The 19848-nt window shown below is 31.7% G+C and overlaps 1 protein-coding gene across 1 annotated transcript in view; it reads right to left on the bottom strand.

Moving 5' to 3' along the window:
* Positions 1-19848, bottom strand: part of LOC129223803 (protein groucho-like) — a 331565-nt gene that overhangs the window by 100089 nt on the left and 211628 nt on the right. The window contains exons 8-9 of the mRNA XM_054858158.1: positions 18182-18211; positions 3808-4060 (exon numbers count right to left, since the gene is read on the bottom strand). Of these exons, the coding sequence (XP_054714133.1) occupies positions 3808-4060; positions 18182-18211 (283 nt within the window). The remainder of the gene's footprint in view (positions 1-3807; positions 4061-18181; positions 18212-19848) is intronic.

Raw genomic sequence — 19848 nt, forward strand, 5'->3', positions numbered from 1 at the left:
ATAGGAAGACACCATTCAGAAAGAAAGTTTCTCAAAGAAAAATTTAAAGATATAAGTGAAGGTTTACATTTTTAACGGTAAACAATTTCAAGAAAGAAAAAACAATTGTAAGAAAAAGTTACAAAAACAATTTTTAAAGATGACATCCAACGACATTATTAAAAGCTAATTGTAAAATTTTGATCATTTTCACTGCATAAAAATTACTACTTAAATTATGGGAGCCACTGCCCTTAGAAAATTCGACATTTATTCAAATTAAATGGATTTTCATGATATGAAGATATGTTCGTTTATGAACATAAATCTCAGCGCAAAGCAATATATTACAGTCATTAACCTGAGAATCTGTGTGCAACACGAACTTCAGTATTGTTTCAGTACCGTGATACGAAGTGATAAAGTCGCTACTGTGAATTACAGCTTTCAATCACGCAGTGAATGTCCAGCCCCTGACAACCTATTTTGGCATTCGGAACAACTTTCCAACTTTACATTGCGAATGTCTAATTATCCTTCATGTATAAAGAGGTATTTTTTCAAGGGAGCTATTTGTGAAAATAACGTGTTATAAGTTTTGTTATGATTTAATTATTTCCTGTAACAATAATTGCAGACACTGTTTCAGTAACAATGGTGTCCAATCATGTTAGCAAAATACATGTTTTATGTTAGGAGAGAACTGTTTATACAAAGAAAGTCAACTTTAGCTTTTTACCTAATTATTTTAACGGTATATTATTTGCATGTATGTATATTCATAGTTTTTTACTTGTAAAACTCGCCCATTACTTAAAGTTGAATGCATACCTTTGTGCTTGGAAAATAAAACAAGAAATAACTTTTATTTTCAAAAAATTGCAGATTACAGTAACATGCAATTTTGTGCAATTCAACATTGTTATTTCTTATTTTACTCGCCCATTACTTGTTAGCTTTAGAAATTTAATATCTACTGGCATATAAGAGTGGCATTATTCATTATAGATAACTAATAAAGCATTGCAAAGCATCAGTACGATTTTGCAAAAAAAAAAAAAAAAAAAAAGTTTGGATCAACGACAAAGAAAGAAACAATCAAATCCATCTCGAAAAAGTCCCCATTAACTTTTTGTTAGAAGCAGGAGCTTGAACAGGGGGCGGGGGTGAAAGGACACCTATTGGCCCAGGCCCGAGCCTGAAGGGGGGGGGCGAGATTTTTAAAATGAGGGGTGAAATATAAGTAGGGACGTAGGGGTAAAAAATATGGAAAAGGAATTGAAAATCATTTGTGATGGGCCTTAAAAATTCTGTTGTTTCCCTTGGTTATAAGTATTAACTATTTTGAAATGTTTTATGTACATTCACAAAGACACAGTAAATAAAATCGTATTTGATGTTCCTTCAAATTGTAAAGCTAATAGATTGAAGATTTCTAGGATTGCATGAAAAAAAAAAATGAAAGAGCTGTGTGCGAATTAAATATTTAACTCAACCTCACCACTCGCAAAACAGGGATTTTTTCAATTGCAATTTCCAATTTTCTCAAATTAAGAACATAATACAATGCATACTAACATAGACAGTTGCTGTATTAAGTTCGGACGCAACAGCTACAAAGCTCCGTCGTTTAGGTTTTGCAGTTATAAGGTAAAGAATATGGAAGAACGAAAGAAACTAAGGGAGGCAATGTTTGTCCTTCTTGTCAATGTCCTTGTCAAGATTTGTCAAGTTCTGTCCATCTCCGCAAAAATGCGTCTTTTGTACTTTTAGCTTAATAATTCTCAGCTCAATGGTTTTAAGAAATCATATAAAGTACAAATCTCATTTTTATATCTTCTTTGCAACATTCTAGTATCGAGTCCATTAAACAAACTGCATGTGAAGTTAAGTTTTTCGTATCAACATGAGTTGCATTATGTGTTTTTGTATATAGCCATATAAAACAAAAAACAGATGCTTCATACTTAAATTTTGATTCGGATATGCAACAGATGTGGCACAACACAGAGAGCAATGGCTACAATAGAAGATCACATTAATATGAAAATGGACTATTACGCAATGCTTTGGAGCTGTCGGCCTCCAGAAAAGGACAATATGTTCAACCTTTTAAGTTGCTTGCTAACATAGGCTGGTTAATAAAACATTGCAACATCCTCTACTTTTATTGCACTAATACACAAAACAGTGCGTTAACGATCCAAAATTATATCTGATGTGAATAAGTATAGCAATAAAATCATTGGTACAGTGATTTTTTCGCAAGGAAAGATGATGTGGTATCGTCACGTTTGAAAAGTCCAATTGATTGTTGAAAAATGATTATATGCAAGAAATAAGTATACCACACGAACATTACCGATTTGCAATGCTCTAGTGACCTTTAAGGAAGAGGACACCACTTTTTACATGTAAATTTATACTTATAAAACATATTATTAACATTATTTTACTTTGATGTGAATAATCTTTGAACGTGTCTCAGTGACATCCCTAACAGAAGGTATTTTCGGATTTGTTGATGTTTTAAGCTACCGTATAGCACGTGCATACCATGAGAGTATGTCAAACTTATGGGATAAATTTCGAGATCTCGTTAATAATTTGTAAATTGTTGTGCAACGTAATATTGAATTTTCACCATGAATATAAAAGTTCTGAATCCGTATTGAAGCATACACAGCAATCAATCATGTTTTTGCGTAAAGCATCAGGGTATTTCTATGTGTTACATAAAACGTTAAAAAGGGATACATTTTACCATCAGAATTAAGTTACTTTGATGTGAATAAGCTTTGAACGTGGCTCAGTGACATCTTGAACAGAAGATACATTTGCCATTAGAAATAAGTTAGATCTTAGTTAGAAGTACTTAATTGTATCAAGAAAGAGTGCTAATCATCACATTGACTTCTCGACTGTAAAATGGAGTGATATTAAATTAGTTTATCATAGCTTTTTCTTTATAAATTTCAATACTTTTTGTATAAAATATGCAATTAGTTTCTTTCTTCTCCTGTTTTGGAAAGACCTCCTATACTAAAGTTTCATTGGTCCTCAAGTAACTAAAAGTTAGCCTACACTGAGCTAGATCTTGTGTCGCTTCCTTTCAAACAGCAAATTCCTTTTACGAAACGACCTCATATTCTGGCTAAGAAATCTCTAACGAGTCTTCAGTAAAATATCCTACAGTTGTCACTGTAGATTTAATTGTCCAGATACAATACAAAGAGACTTGATAAATGACGATATATTTTCAATAAAATAATACTGGTTAAAAGAGACGGATGCAGAAATATTGGTAGATTAATATGTCTTTGAGGAGAACTTAAGAGGATATCGGCAAAACTTCATAAAACAGAAGCCTTTATAAGTTACAAACACATCTTTGAATTACGTATGGCCCGATGACATATTAAACCGTGGTACTTTTCTGTGAACCAAGAACTATATGAGGCAGTGAGAAGCAAAGGGATGTAAGTGGCAAAATTAAAAATTTGGAGTACAAGTACGAGTGGACATGGAGTATCAGTACACATGGTAGGTGAACCTCTCCTCTGTCTTGGGGCAAGACATGGTACTAGTAGCCCTGGTAATTGCTGCTGTACTGCATGATTTAGAAAAAAAATCAATGAAAGCCTACCTAGGATGTTATCTTTAAATGCGTTTTATTCAAAACTTGAAAATGTCCACTTACATCCCTTTGCTTCTCACTGCCTCATATGTAAACAATGCAAACTCTTGCTGACATTCAATATGAAACTTCTGAAAAGGAATTAAAACTTCTTTGGGGACACAACGAGAGCCTCGAGCAATATAACTTACAGTTAGAGTTCCTCTTCTCATCTCTGTGGTCCTTGATGGAGGATGATGAAGATGAGGAAGCTGTGGAGGCTGCGGCTGCGGCGGACAAGTGGGCGGCTGCACCGGGCAGCGAGCTTGTCAGAGCCAACAGGCCGGCGGCGCTGCTTGGCGGTAGGGTGGGCGGTTGAAGGCCCGCCATGGCGGCCGCATGAGGCATCATGGGCAGGGGAGGCGCATGGGCATGGGGCGGCAATTGCTGAGCGTGCATTTGTTGCTGTAAAAGGAAAAAATAAGATTCATGATATATATATATATATATATATATATATATATATAATTTATCTACATAGTATAAAATGAAGTTTCCAAAAAGCGTCTGTTTGCTTGAAGGAGCAAAACTGGAGAATTACCCGGCCGATTTCGTTGAAATTTTCACATTATCTTTCTTTTAGCACCAGAAAGGTTTTGCAGACCGGTTCGGAAAGAATTCGACGAGTAGTTCTCTTGTTATTCTAATTTAGGCCCAATTTTCACATAAATTCCTAAATATGGGGGTGAAAAATTACTTGAACATATTAATATTACATATCGTTGGAAAGGGTAGAATTTTCTGCATTCTACGTAATTTGTTTGAATGCTCTAACTTAATTGCGTTTTTAGATCGAATTTTTTTAGGCTTAGCTGAAATTTAGGCACTACTTTCTTCATTAAATAAATCAATAAAAAGTGAATGAATTGTCCCACAGTTTTCTTTTTGACTCCATTGGATAGAAAGATTTTTTTTACTCCAGATCTATCTCGACCTATAATTGAAAAAGTGAGCTTCTATCCCCCAAAGGTCATAACCCTTTTTAACTCAAGTTCAAAAAATCTCATGACCATTCAAATTGTTAACCATTTTCTTTGGCATTTTAATTCCTTAAACTTATTTTATTTTGTGTTTCCATGGTTACGCTTTTTAAATTCATCTTTCTCGATTTAATTTCTTAAAAGTATTTTGATTATTTGGAAGTCATTATTTGGAAGGGAAATTTTACATGCTGTTTTTTTTAAATTTATTTATTTAAGCCTGATTGTTGAACGTCACTTGTCACAATTTTTATTTTCAAGGTAAACCGGCAAAGTCGGGCAATGCAGTTAGTTATTAATAAATACAATAAATAATCTTTAAGTAGAATAAAACACAAAATGCTAGAAAAATGAAAGAAAAATGGCTTTATCTCATGAAATGATGATTTACATGAAAATTATTACGCAGGAGAATAGAGGCAATGAGAAGCGAAGGGACTTAGTTTTGATTGAAACGTGTTTGAAGTTTAAGCTTTAGGTAAGCCTTAATTGATTTTTTTTTCTAAATCATGCTCTATAGCAGCAGCTGCTAAGGCTACTAGCATCATTTCCTGCCCAAAAACAGAGAAGAGTTTTTCTACCCGATTGCACACGTTATTTTCAAAATTCCATTTTTTCGCTCGTTAGATGCTTCCATTTTGTTTGTAAGTCTAACATAAAACTCCAGACCCAATCAAAATTCAAAAGAACCTTAAGAAGCAGCTTAAAGTATTTTCCCGGTTTCAAGATTTTAATTGAAATCAATATCGATCCGCATAGTAATAATATAAATGAATTCTACCTTTAATGAGTTGAATGTTATGTGTTTCCGAATTGCTACTTTTGTTATAAACGTCAAGAAAAATACTATAATAAATAAATGAATAAAGCACAAGTAGATAAGAGAAAAATCATTTCGCGAAAGACTAACTGAACAGTTTTCAGTATTCTTAACAATGCGGCTCAAAAAAGACAAGTTTTAATGTGCCATTATCAGAAACACGTTTTATTAAAATGCGAGTTGAATTGCCGATAGAAAAAAATGCATTTTCTGCGTCAATTAAATAAGGGCAAAAACAAAGCAAAAGCAACAGAAAACAACGATTTCAATAATCGGAATTGTATACAGAACAACTCGAAAGCAAGCAACAATGAGCAATGGAAACTCCAAAGCTTGAAAAAGTCAGGAAGAAGTCACGGCTATTTATTTTCCAATCGAATTGGCGTCCACTTTTAATTGCATCAGGAAAGGAACGGGTTGCCTTTCTTCCCGTTTAAGGTAATTAGCCATGAGATTGTCGCTAATTAAATGCCTCCTGCTGCGATAGCGTCGGCCACCTAACAACGGGGGGCGAGAGAAAACTGCGGACTTCGCTGTCCATGACTTAATATCATCTTGTTCGGTGGAAATCGTTAAATATCTTCTTGAGACAGTTTAATTAGAAATGGGCAATTTAAGGTAAGAATTCATTCCGCTTTCACCCGTTAACGTCAACGAAGATATTGGGAAATACTTTGAAAAATATTCTAAGTTCGAAATATACTTCAGGGATTCAATTTGTTATAAACAAAAATTCCGAAAGGATTCAATGTAACGCTATGCACAAAGTATTAAACTGATGATTTAAGATGGTCACAGACAGACACTTAAATATTTCCTCAATTACTGAGCAGTTATTATTTCCAGTTTGAATGCTTTGAAAAGTATGTTATGTAAAACTCTTACTTATGACAACATATTTGCATTGGCGACTGTGAAAATCAATTTTATTAGACTGATGACACCTCTTTCAAGATCATATAGCATGCAACGATCTTAATAAGAGATACTATAAATTTAGTATACAGTGAAACAAACCTGTGCATAACAATACTGTTTATAACAATAAACCTGTCTATAACGATATTTTCCATGGTCCCAGCAAAATGTCAGCATAAATAAAAAAATTGTCTATAACGATAACCTGGGTATAACAAAAATTGTTTAGGTCCCAAAAGATTGCTGTTGAGAGGTTTCAATAAGAGGTTCAGAGGTTCTTATTAAAAATGTCACTAATACGAATACTAGCCACAGGATCAGTTGAGAATATGTTAGTAACTATGTAATTCAAGTTTGTATTTTTGATACCTGAGTGCTTCAACAGTTTAGTATTGATCAACAATACTGCCTTGGGCAGGTAAAGGGGAGTAACCTCAAATTTTTAATTTTTTTTTTTTATTTACATTTTTGTCATCTATTACGTACGTTAGCTTTATTGTGCAAGCTTGCTTATTTGGTTTCCGCTGGAAAAAAAAAGAAAACGCAAAAAAATGTCCAATTCCAACATTTCCCTATTTTTAATATTTAATCCAAAACGCGTTTCTTCAAATGCCTCCAAAATTGATTTCTACAGATACCGCCGTTTACCTGCTCACGGCAGTATATGGTTCAAGAACACTTATTATTGGCCAGTGCGTTGCTAAAGAGTGGATTAGATCAAATCTTGAGTAATCTACTCTTTAGTAATCTTGAATAATCTACTCTTCAGTAATCTTGAGTAATCTACTCGTTGCAGACAACAGTGTTACTCAAGAGTTTATTGCTGATGACTGTGTTACTCAAAAATATTTATCGCTGATGACTGTGTTACTCAAGATTATTTATCGCTGATGACTGTGACGACTGTGTTACTCAGGAATTTAGTAATGGTCAGTGCTACTCAAGAGTATATATGGTTGATGATTCTGTTGCTTAAGATTATTGCTGATGACTGTGTTACTCAAGATCATTTATAATTGATTGTTGTGTTACTCACGAGTATTTATTGTTGATGACTGTTACACAAGTGCTTATTACTGCTGATAAAAATACATCATGCTGATGAATATTTTGAACATGAGGGTGTTACCGGTTGCAGTATTATTCAAAACTATGTTATTGCTGTCTGTGTTAATCAGAAACATAAAAGCTAATGACAGCATTATTCATTACTGGCCACATCAGAACTTGAGAATATGCTTTAAAACATGTTGATTAAATTAGTCCAAAAATTGTGTTACTTTCAAGTATATTTCTAAAAAACTGTGCCACTCCGCAGATAAATGCTAATATCTGTTTCACACTGCCATATACGATATAATCTACTAGTTAAAATCCTTTCAGTTTTTATAAATTTAGTTGTCTTAAGCCTTTGCTTGTAAGAAATAGAGGTGGGGAAGGTTTAGCATTTTGTATATCTTCGGAAGAACCAGAACTGACAGCTATTGTTGAATCTATAAACATGACGTTAAACAAGTAATAATTTTAAGCGAAAAGAGGTCATAAATTGCGTTTTTGGCATCTTTGCATTCTGAAGATTCACATTTAAGGTGCGAAGTTTCAAATTTTTAATGTAAAAATTTTTCAACACGAAAGTGATAAGAAGAATTAAAAAAAAAAATCATAAAACATAAATAGTAACGCCAGTAATAGAGAACAAATCAACCAATCACAAAATATAAAGCAGTACCAAACCGCAAAAAAAAGGGGGGGGGGATCGACCTGATCTAAACAAAAATTAAATCCCGAATATCAACATCGATTTCGTTGTTGCCAGTACTGATCGAAATTATTTCAAACATCCTTTTAACTATTAAAGCAATTACACGAAAAGAAAATACATCGTGTTTATGTCAAAAGAACATTAATAGTCATAAAAACCGATATCAACTTCAATCTTTCAAATTATTTGCTACCATATTTTAGTAATTTCGGAGTACTAGTGTTTACAAAAAGACAATTTTGAAAGGAAGCATTTAACATAAAATAAAATGTAGAACGTATTTAGTGTAAAATGGCGTGCTGATGTCAAATTTTAGAATTGATTAGAGGATTTAAACAGCACCAACGAAAAAGTTAAATCAAATTTTCATAAAAAATAAAATATAAATAAATAAATAAATAAATAATTGAAAGGCTCTTAATTTTAAGCAGATTATATTAAAGTGACAATCGTTTCATTCCACGAGAAACATGTGTCTCAGTAATTATTTCAAAAATAAAATAGTTAACAGCTATTTCTTGTGTAAAAAAAAAAAACACTATAAATTTAATGAACCATTCGATTAATACATTACTTTCATCAATGTTATGTCTATGGAGAAATTTAATTCGAGATTTTATACGTCTGTTTTCTATTTCATGAAAGAAACTAACTAAAAACGCGTTCAAAATAGCACGATTTACTTGAATTTTTAAGGCTAAAGACGAGAACATAAATCAAAAATCGTTCTTTGGTTTATGTTCCCGCCAAAAGTTCTTAACGATGAAATTAAATTGCAAAAAAACTCGCAGTAAGAGAAGGATTTATTCATATTAAAACTTTCCCGTAAAGCCTAATGTTCCGTCTTTTTTTTTTTTGGAGTTGAACAAAAGATAACAAAAGTGGTTTATAGAAAAAAAAAGGTGAGGATGAGTCCTCGTCAAGATCTTTCAAACATTTTTTTTTTTTTAAGAATCAAACAACTCCCTTAAATGTTTTTCTACTTTTGTTAAGAGAGCAAGAGCACAGAGACACAGACAGACGGACAAACAGATTGGCAGAAACATTTTCCTCCTCTTAGTACCCTACTTTTAAAATTTTTATCTTCCAGTATTTATAGAATCGAGCAATATTTTTCTGTTTTTTAAAGTTATTTTAGCAAGATGTTAAGTGCTCTTTTGTATAATTATTGATTTATTTACTTATTCCTTTTTTAAACTTTAGTTGACTAATAGCATATGTTACTAACCTTGTGTGATTCTCATGGAAAAACCTCTAATGGCTGCTAGAGGATATCCATTAAGGATGTCTCAGTTTTTTCATAATATTTGACCCTTTCCCCTTGTCACAAGGTATCACATTTCACCTTGCCTCTCCTCTCCCTTTTTACATGTCATATATTTTTATAAAAATGCGTGATGTCACACTTATTGTTTCCCCATCTCTCACCTTTGTCACAACCTTTCACACTTTCACGAAACTCCCTCCCGCCTAAAAGAGTGACATCATTTGCGGACGACCCCTTAGTTGAAAATGTGAAATTGATAACTGTAAAAAGTCAAAAGGATATTACTGATGATATCTTTGTATAACGGCACATTATGATGCATTGCAGTACAATAACTGACAACAGTTTAATTACATATTATTTAAGATTTTTTTTTAAATGCTATATTCTGCCGATTCTATTTTAAAGAATATACTAGCGGCTTCTGTATTATTTAAAGATATAATTCAGGCGACAAAACAATTTCAAGGTATGCATTTCGGACGGCTGCATCATTGAAGACTACTGCTGAAGATTGATTAATGGTGTTATTCATATTACCGGCGACTGAATTATTTTAATGCATAATACTAATGATGATATTACAAAAAAAAAAAAAAAAAATCAAACAAACCCACTTTTGCATTTGTAATATTAGTAAGGATTATGTTGCATTTATAAAAATACATGATACTTTAAACAACATAAGGAAGTAACAATTATTTGACAATAGATAAACAAATGTTAACGTATATGCATGATTCAAATCACATTCAACATTTAAGACATTATGAAACTACAGTGCCTAAGTGCAGTAAAGATGAGTATGACTAGAATTCTCCATTACTTTTAAAAGATGAAATAAATGAAATAACTGTGTCGTGTTAACAAAACATGTACTTTTTTACACTGAGTACATTTTCTAATTTTCCTATTTAACTATCTCAAAATGTTTTTTAACTTGCATATTTAGTAAATTCATATGTTCAGTTCATTATTAAAAGCTGAAACTAATTATTTTTACCAAATATATTTATTGAAAATTTCAAAGAGCGTAAAGAAAACCCTTACGATATTATAGTACAGGACTGAAAAACTTCTAATAGAGATATGCATGCTAAATTTTTGTGTGATCTTCATTTAAAAATTATTATTCTAGATTGCAAGGGGGCACAGACTGCATCACTGAAACTTTTTGGCGGCTGTTTTAGGAGGCCTTAGTATTTTGGAAGAGGAGAGGGTAGGGAGGGAAAACTTGTGGATAGTATGAAAAATTCTGAACTAAGCATTCGACATTGAGTAATATACATTCAATTCATCGACTTTTTAAAAAAATAGCAATATTAATCATTCATACAATGAGTTGTACTATAAATGTGGTTGATTGAACTATGTTTTGTTGCTAAAATTTTGGTTACTAGTTCCTCAAGGGTTACAGCGGCGAAAGTGAATAAAAATAGATGTTAAAACCTACAAAAGAAAAAAAAAATTGCGAAAGAAGGCTGTGCAAAAAGGAGGGCGTTATTAAAAGTTCTGGAAAGTATTTAAAGAAGAGATAAAAGGAATAGGGGCAAATACTGAAAACAATCAATCTTACTAATTCAAATCCGTGCAGTTTCAATTCAAATTGGAAATTTTTTTACAATTATAAATATTAAGGTTCAGAAATATAGTTATAATCTGCGGGGTATTAAATGAAAGGATTTCGTTTTGAATAATCTCTGAATTGATAGTTTTTTCATGATTATGTTATACGTAGTTTTAGTATAGAGACCTTTCTTGAGCAATTATACTTTACAAGGCCTTATTAGTTTGCTAAGAACTGAACATTTTATTTTGTTTTTTTATTTCATTTGTGAAGAATAAAACAGTAAGAATGCAAGATAATGAAACAATAATTAGCTTTAAATTGTTGAAACTTATCACATACATAAGATGTACAGAAATGGAAATTCACAGGTCTGCTTATTAAAGTTATCCTTGCAAATGTAGCATAATATATTTATAACAACTTATTCAAAAACTACAAAATAATGTTTATTTTTGAAAAGATCTTAAAGAATTTAAACCAATGATTTAAAAAAATCACCTGATAAAAGTCGTGATTCAAATCATGATTCAAATAAATAAACCCTGTTTAGTTATGAGTACAGCATATTATTTTAAAATTTTTAACACGATTCAAGGCATCTATTATTTTTCTCTTAAAAGTAGAAATTTTAATTATCAATATTTGGGAGATGAAATTTATAGAAGATTACTGCTTTTGCACAGTTGGAGCCCTAAACTATTTTTCTTCTTAATAACATCTTGAGAAACAGGCAATACTGAAAAACCAAAATTTTGTAATTATTCTACAAAACGCTATTGAATAAGTAAAGTTTTTTTGATGAGAAAAATTTATATATCTAGTTTGCATTTTGAAGGTAATGATTTGACGCATAAATCAATGCAAATCCTCGTATTACTTGTCTAATCCAATGCTTTTCTATTTATAAAAGTAAATAAATGCTTCTAAAGTTAAATCAAAAGGTACTGAAAGTATTTATTTAAAAATTTGAAGCCGACTTTTCGGAAATAACTACAATTGAAAAACATTTCGCTAGAAGAAAGAAAGTTAGAGCGTAACGGTTTCAACTGCCGTTACACTGCGAAGATAGTGTTAGTGTGGAAAAGCTACATTTACAAGATCATGTTTTTTCAACTCAAGGGTCGTTTATGTTTTGCAAAAGAATTGATGCGATTAATGATAGTTTTCAATTTTGTTATTTTGCTGGTTAAGTAGCTAAAAAGTGAAGTGATAAATAAATAAAGAAAAAAATAAATAAATAAAAGAAAAATGAGAAGAAATAAAAAAAATATTCAAAATTTTGTGTATAAAATAAACATTAATTTTTTGTTCAATTCTGGTACAAAGCGAGCCACTTTTGATTTCTTTTAAAATTTTCGCAAACTTTTTTAAAGAAAAAATTCAACTTGGTAATTTGTAAGTTTCTATCGTTGTGTTTTATGCTGTTGCTTTTAGTTTTTCGCAATGCCAAATTTGATAGAAAAAAAAAGTTGACTCACTCTTAAGTAAACTAACGAACAGGATGGAACAAGAGAATTAATGCCTTTTAAGTTTTTTTCTTTTTCGTGTATGGATGCTGATTGTCTATTTTTGTTTCTGTGACAATAAGTTTTGCAATCAACTTTGGCTCGCAAAAAGGGGGGGGGGGTATTTCGTTAGCTGATTAATTTAGAAAATTAAAAACTTTCAAACAAAATTTATTTACTGTCGTGGGAATTCAAAGGGCGGTATCTGCAGAAACAAGTTCTTGAGATATTTGAAGAAACGTGATGTGGATTCCATAGCAACTTTAAGTTGGGAAATTAAAAATGAAAAGTTTGCAGATACTGCCCTTTATCTTCCCGCAGCAGACAACATATTAATAGTTCGCTCTGTTCAATGATTTAATAGATCTGTAGTAATTAGTTTGGGAACGAATATTTTCGTCTGTTGCATTGTCACGTAACAAGTATATATTAAAAAAAATAAATAAATTTAGTATTTTAACTAACTTATTTCTTCAAGGTAATTGAAAATTACTTTGAAGCTTTTTCTTTTACAGTATTGCATATTTTATTCATTTATTTTCTATTCTTTTAAGGGTTTCTTTTTTCTTTTCTTATAGGTTCATGCAATGATGTCATTTCAAATGAGCAACACATGTTTAATGTGATTTTTATTCTCAAGAAATAAACTTTTTACTACATTGAAAATGAATTTCAAATGCTGCTGAAGTAATGATAATAAGTATGATTATATTAATAAAAAAGTAGACGTCTTTATAGACGTGCTTACCAGTCTTAAGCATCATTTTATTTTTATAGGTAGGGGAAAAATAATCTAAAAACTAGTTCAGTATCAAAGTTTTATTTAAATATTTTAAGACACTCTTTTGTTTTACAAAGCCTTTTTTTTTCTTCGAGTGAAATTTATTCATTCGACCTAAGCTACGAATAACTGAATTATTTCGAAATTTTCACTTTGGAATTACTGTTATTATTATTATTATTGTTGCTATTATTATAATTTAATTTTTCTGTGTACAGCTCCATGATTATTGCAATCGGCATACATTTCAGACTATTCACAAGACACGAAAAGAGCTTTATCATGCACTAGAAGTATACTACCATTTGAAATTCACCTTTTCACTAGAGTGTAAACCTCACAGAATTTTGTACCGGCTCAATTTTATTGATCTTTCTGAAATGCAAACATAATCTGACCTCTAATTAAAGGTGAATAAAATTTAAATAATCTTAAATGCTAAGAAAATATTTTGAGATTGAGTCTGTTAGTGTAAGCAGCTGCTGTCACCCCGGTAAAAAAAAAAAAGAAAAAAAAACTTTTAATTTAGTATGTAAACATCATTTCGTACAATTTTCAGAAACAGTTCTTTATTTTTGTAGTGTAACAAATGTTTAAATTTATAAAAAGACATGTATAAATTATACGCGCTTTATGTAAAATTTTCCTTAGAAGCATATATAACCGTCTCCTTTCCACCATATTGTGCTCCATTTACGTTGGCATTTGATATATTTAATATAATTAAAAATATATTGGGGGAAAATTTCAGAATTTAATTATTTATATTTTTATAAACTTTTAAATCAACTTTAGGTGTGTCCATCATATGAGTGTCACCTGTGCGAGTCGCCCTCCCCATCCTCTTATTGACGCTACTGGACATATACCCAGCACGAACATTATAAATGAAATTGTAGACGCATCATAGCAACAATATAAAGAACTGAAAATAGTCATTATAGCAAAAAAAAAAAAAGAAAAAAAAAAGAAAGGGATAAAACATCATATCACTTCCTAACCCAATCTTCCCATTCAAATCGATGCAACCAACAGAGTCACCAATCTTAATTTCTATCCGACCCCTTTTGTCGGAGCCTAGCGTTAAGTGTGTTACCTCTGGCTATTGTTCCTTGCTGCGGGATCTTAATTATGCGTCTCTTCGGCGAATTTTCGGGAGTCATTACAAGCGGAAATCCTCCTCCTTTCTAATTGCCACGTCTCTCCCTGCCCCCCCTCCTCCTACGCCAGCCTCGGAGAAGAGCAGTTCGTTGCCAATCTGATTTTCTTAATTAAACACACACTCGGAAAGAAAGAGTCTTTCTCTCTCTCTCTCTCTATTTCCCTTCCCAGCGCGCAGGTCTATTACATTTTTTTAATTGGCTAATGTTTCAAAATAGAACACTTAATGAATGAGTTTTTGAGCTCCGTTTATGTGATAGAATGGGTAAAGAGAAAGCGGTTGTAAGTTGTTAGATTTGAAACGATGAGCAATATTTTCTTGCGCTCATTTTTTTTTTTTTTTTCGTTTTTCGTCTTAATCAAGGAAATGTTTTCTATTCAACATGTTTCATTTGAAAAAAAAACAAAAACAAAAAAACGTTTTTGTGATGAGTTTTAACTTTTCCCTGCAGTTGAACAATCGAAGAAAACTAGAACAAAGCTCATTTTTGAAGTCAAGTTTATATCCTAAAGTACTGTGTTCAAAAATTCTAATTATGTCATTCCTATTAAATATTTTTGACAAAAAAAATCTAACATTACATTTTAATTCTTTTTAAAGACCAATCCTTGAATGAGGCCTCACTAGCAACCAGTCTGAAGCAAATGGCTTTAGTTTCAGTACTCATCGCATACAACTATATACAAAATGATAAACGAATAGCTACAGTTATATCTAAGAACTTCCCAATTAGTTGCTGAATTTCAAGATATTCTGTGCTTGTTTAAATTATATAAAGTGGTGCTAAGCAATACCTACGGTTCAACGTAATATCTTAAGTTTTGTAATCAACAATGGGACTTAGCAAGTAGTTTCACCTCAATCACACTTTGGAACAAAATGACTGACAATAGTGCAACGACCCCAATTTAGAGAAACTTGGGATGAGCATTGATTCTTAATTATGTTTGAGGTATCCTTGTCGTATGAAGCTCTGAAGCAGAAAAGGTTTCAATTCCTTTCGAGTCAATCGCCAAGAAGACATTTTCCTCCAACTTAATTCCAGGAGAAGACAGTTCCAAGAGGATCTATTTAATTAAACGTAATTTCCATTCTGATTTTGAGCCATGCACATGTACAGACATTGAAGTAATATCCCACAGTCAAGGGCGATGAAACTAAAGTACTTTACTGTCTACTTTTCTCGCAAAGTCTGGAAATATTCACTCTTGTAGAAAGACGCATCGGGACTTTGTGGAGCGCCCACTCAAAGGAGCTTACGTTTAAATCTTCAAGTCAGGATTTTCTGCTCATTTACCAATATTCGAATACTAATATTTTTGGCATTAGCGAAAGGACTTGAGCGAATACGAATTTCAGTCGCTCTAAATATTTTGTTGAAATATTGAGGAGGTAGCAAAAAGGGGAAACGAAAAATTTTGAGCATGTCTATTTCCGAAAGCGAAATAAAAAAAGGAGTATGAAAGATAAAAATGTTTTAACAGATGATATTGTGTAATATGGATATTCTTATTCTAAAATAACTGGATAAATGTTTCAGCAGATAACTTTATATAATATCGATATTTTTTTTCCAAAATGATTGAAAATATGTTTCAGCAGATAACATTGCATAATACGGATTCTTTTTCTAAAATGACCGAAAAAATGTTTTAGCAGATAGTAACTTTGCATCATATGGATATTCTTTTTCTAAAATGACTGAAAAAGTCTTTTAGGAGATAACATTGCGTAATATGGACACTCTTATTCTAAAAAGGCCTGAAAAAATGTTTCAGCAGATAACATTATATAGTATGAATATTCCTATTCTAAAATGACTGAAAAAATATTTTCGCAGATAATATACATAATATGAAAAAGGGAAAATTTTGCAATTTTTTTTTGAAGGCGCATATTTACTGCCAAAAATAAAAAAATAACATTTCAAAGAAAGTTTTATTACAAAATACATTTTCCTCTCTTTATGCACTGTAATTTTCAAAACAAATTTCCAATTTGTTCATTTTTAAAAACCTAAGTTATCTTAACCATTTCACTTTGCCCACATTCCCCTAAATAAAAGGAATAAAACATACAAATTCAGAAAAAAAATGTAGACTTTTAGAGCGTTAAGAGCGAAAATAGTTTAACCACAGAAGAGTTACAAAATAAACACAGACTCATAAACTTGAACACATCATATCAGAATTCAATGCCCTTGAACATACTAATGCAATTTCAATGAGATCTAACGCAGTACAAAGTAGCTGAAATGCTGTCGTATTAATATAGATAACCTCCAACATCAGAGGCAGCTTCAAAGCCATTATCTGCTTATGGACAATAAGTACGTCTTACACAATGGTACCAGGCATATTCCAAACGCAATGCAAGGGCTCTCATCTGCCTAATTTGATAGCTAATATATCCTAAACACATGCCAACGATTCGGCCCGGTAGCTGATTCCATCTAATGTAATATTGCAAGCCGAAAATCCACTTGCGTTTAATTCTAGTCTACACAACAAGACTTTCCATGAATTAAATCTATGACCGGACACTAGCGTATTTCAATTTAATCAAATAACCTTTCGATTTCAGGCACTTTAATGGCTTTTGAAGCAATTACAACGAATAAGTAGGTGCTGAAAACGAAGTGACAGTTTTCTTTTGTTTAAGAACTTCTAAAAGTTAAAAGCAAAAAAGAAAATTTTAAAGGAATGTATGTAATATTTTTATTATGCTAAATGATTTAAAATTTTAAATGCCTCTGTGCCGTTAGCCTTCTTTGCATTTAAATTAAAAAATCCCTTGCATTGATAAATCTTTTAAATACAAAGATGAAATTCAGGTGCTTTTAAGGCTTTTGAAGCAATTACAATGGATAAGTGTTTGCTGAAAACGGAGTGACAGTTTATTTTTTGTTTGTTAAGGCTTCTAAAAGTTAAAAGCAAGAAAGAAAAGCTAGAACGAGATCTATGTGGGGAAATAATGTTTTTGTAATGATAAATATATTTTAAAAGTTTAATATAAAGACTAGCTACAACGATACGGCTAAAACTTTAAAATTCTTTTCAATGATAAATCTTGAAAATACAAAGAAGACATACGAGGTAGACTGTGTTGAAGCAATAAACTGCTTTGAGATAATACACAAAAATATCCAACTACATTTTATTTATTCGCCGTAATACGAAACTGAAAAGGACTTTCTGTGGTAACTATATACTCAATATTTTAAAATGTTACTCGTAGTTTTCATAAAAATCATTGCGAAAAGATGCAAATTAATTTAGCTGCGCAATTGAATCTTCAATAAAGTTTTTTTCTTCAGGTTTTATTCTTATTTTATTGCTACGAATATTAATGCTACAAATTATTTGACTGTTTCTAAAATGACCACTGACTACGGGAATATTAAGCCAATAAAAACAATATTTGTAAAATTTATATTAAAAGCGAAAAATAAAAATATTACTATTTTGCACAGTTTAGCTTCTTTTGTTAACCCGTTTTTTCATAGGAACAGAATTAAAGGCGTAGAGAATGAAGAGCTATTTTTTCTAAAAATCAATATGAGAAAACAACATATAGCACAAAATTTGAAAAAAAAAAAAAAAAAAAAAAAAAAAAACTAAATTAAGTTAGTGAACTAATTTAGCATGCTTAACCTAAAATTACAAAGCATTTTAAACATGTAAATCTCAACAGGAACTGCTAAAAGGTACTTGCTAGACGTTCAAAAAAGATACTAAGTTATAAACTTTATTCATACATACCATTAGGTGTGCGATGCCCGGATGCTGTTGCTGAAAAAAAGAAAAATATTATAATAGAAAAACTAACATAAAAAAATGAATAGAAAAATTAACTTACAAAAGTATTATCTTAAACATGGACTGATTTATCTTAAGTGAAATAATTATAAACTGTACTGTTAAAACTGCAAGTTGCATTTGGCACTTTTTAGGGTGAAACGTTGTTGGACCAGCGATACCTCCTTATGAGTAGTGCCATTTGACTCCCTATGGCTCCCCAATGATATGGTACCCCTATGGCACCTCTGAGGGTGCCCTTTTTGGCTATCTCTGGCACCCTTAAGAGTTCCATAGGTGGCAAAATGGCACTCTTAAGAAGGGTTCTTCGCTGCTGCAACGTTTCATCTTAATAAGTGCCATTTGCAGCCCGCAGTTTTAACAATGTAGGTGTGCCAAAGGTGGTATGCAGTTCACAAGACCGAATTTGAAGAGATCATCCTGATGAGCCGGTATAATAGTTTTAGGGGAGTAGTCATTCTTAATTCAAGATATTTGACTTACATGTTTTTGTCTACGGTCTCCTTCAAACTAGGCAAATAGTTGAATAAACTTTCTTCTAATAAGCCAAATTTATTCGAACAACTGCTCCACAACGCTGCTGACACTGAACAGAGGTGACTCAACTAGTTAACTTGTGCGAAGAGCGAATGTCATGATGGCAATGTCATGATTAGTGTAATCAAGTAAAAAGTTTATTACACTAATCGAGATGAGAATGGTAACTGCACATGTGCCTGGTGTGCCGGAGGCACATCAGGCACTGTTGACTGTCGTGTAATGGATGACAGGCGATTCCTTCATTTTTCTACTCGGTTACACTTTCTGATAACAGCTCGTTCGAAAGTTGATTCAATTAATTTTCTGCTCTAATTCTAAATTGTGTGAAGGTGGATTTAGAGTTAGTTATAGAGTTAGAGAAGTGCAAAAAAAAAAAAAAAAAAAAGACTGTTAAGGTAAGAACTAGCGGTACCTGCACATCTCTGCCCGTAGTAGAAAATTAAAAGGTCATTTGGTTCGCCTGCATATTTATTAATAATGGATGATGAATTTTTCAAATATTTGCTATGTTAATTTGCTCGCCCCCGTTATGGTAATTTGCTCGTCCACGTTATGATAATTTACTCGTCCATGGTATGATAATTTACACGTCCATGTTATGATAATTTACTCAATATAATGTTCTTAAAATTGGAATAGAAAAAGAAAAAAATCACCGCTATGTTACGAACTAATTTTGTGCCAAATTTCATGAAAATCGGTCGAACAGTCTATGCGTGTAAAAGAGATCCAGATATCCAGAGATCTTGACTTTCAGCATTATTATTAGTAAAGAAGACAAAACAATGGAAAATGTGAGCTTGATACTTACAATACTTTGGGGAAAAGGGACATATGTGAACAAAATATGTTTTACTAAGATAACTTGAAGTAAAAATATCTTGAAAAAAAAATCTCTAATAATGGCAGTAGTAGAGTAAAATCTTTCCAAAACGTTTATAGCAATGAGTCATTTCGTGTTTCTTAGGTGAGAACATTTTAGATTTAGCAGGTTTTGTATTCAAATTCATCAGTTTTAATCAAGTGAAAATACAATAAACTAATAACTTTTTTATTGCAAATCATTGCAT

Source organism: Uloborus diversus, chromosome 6 (assembly GCF_026930045.1).
Source record: "Uloborus diversus isolate 005 chromosome 6, Udiv.v.3.1, whole genome shotgun sequence".
In the NCBI taxonomy this organism is placed as follows: domain Eukaryota; kingdom Metazoa; phylum Arthropoda; class Arachnida; order Araneae; family Uloboridae; genus Uloborus; species Uloborus diversus.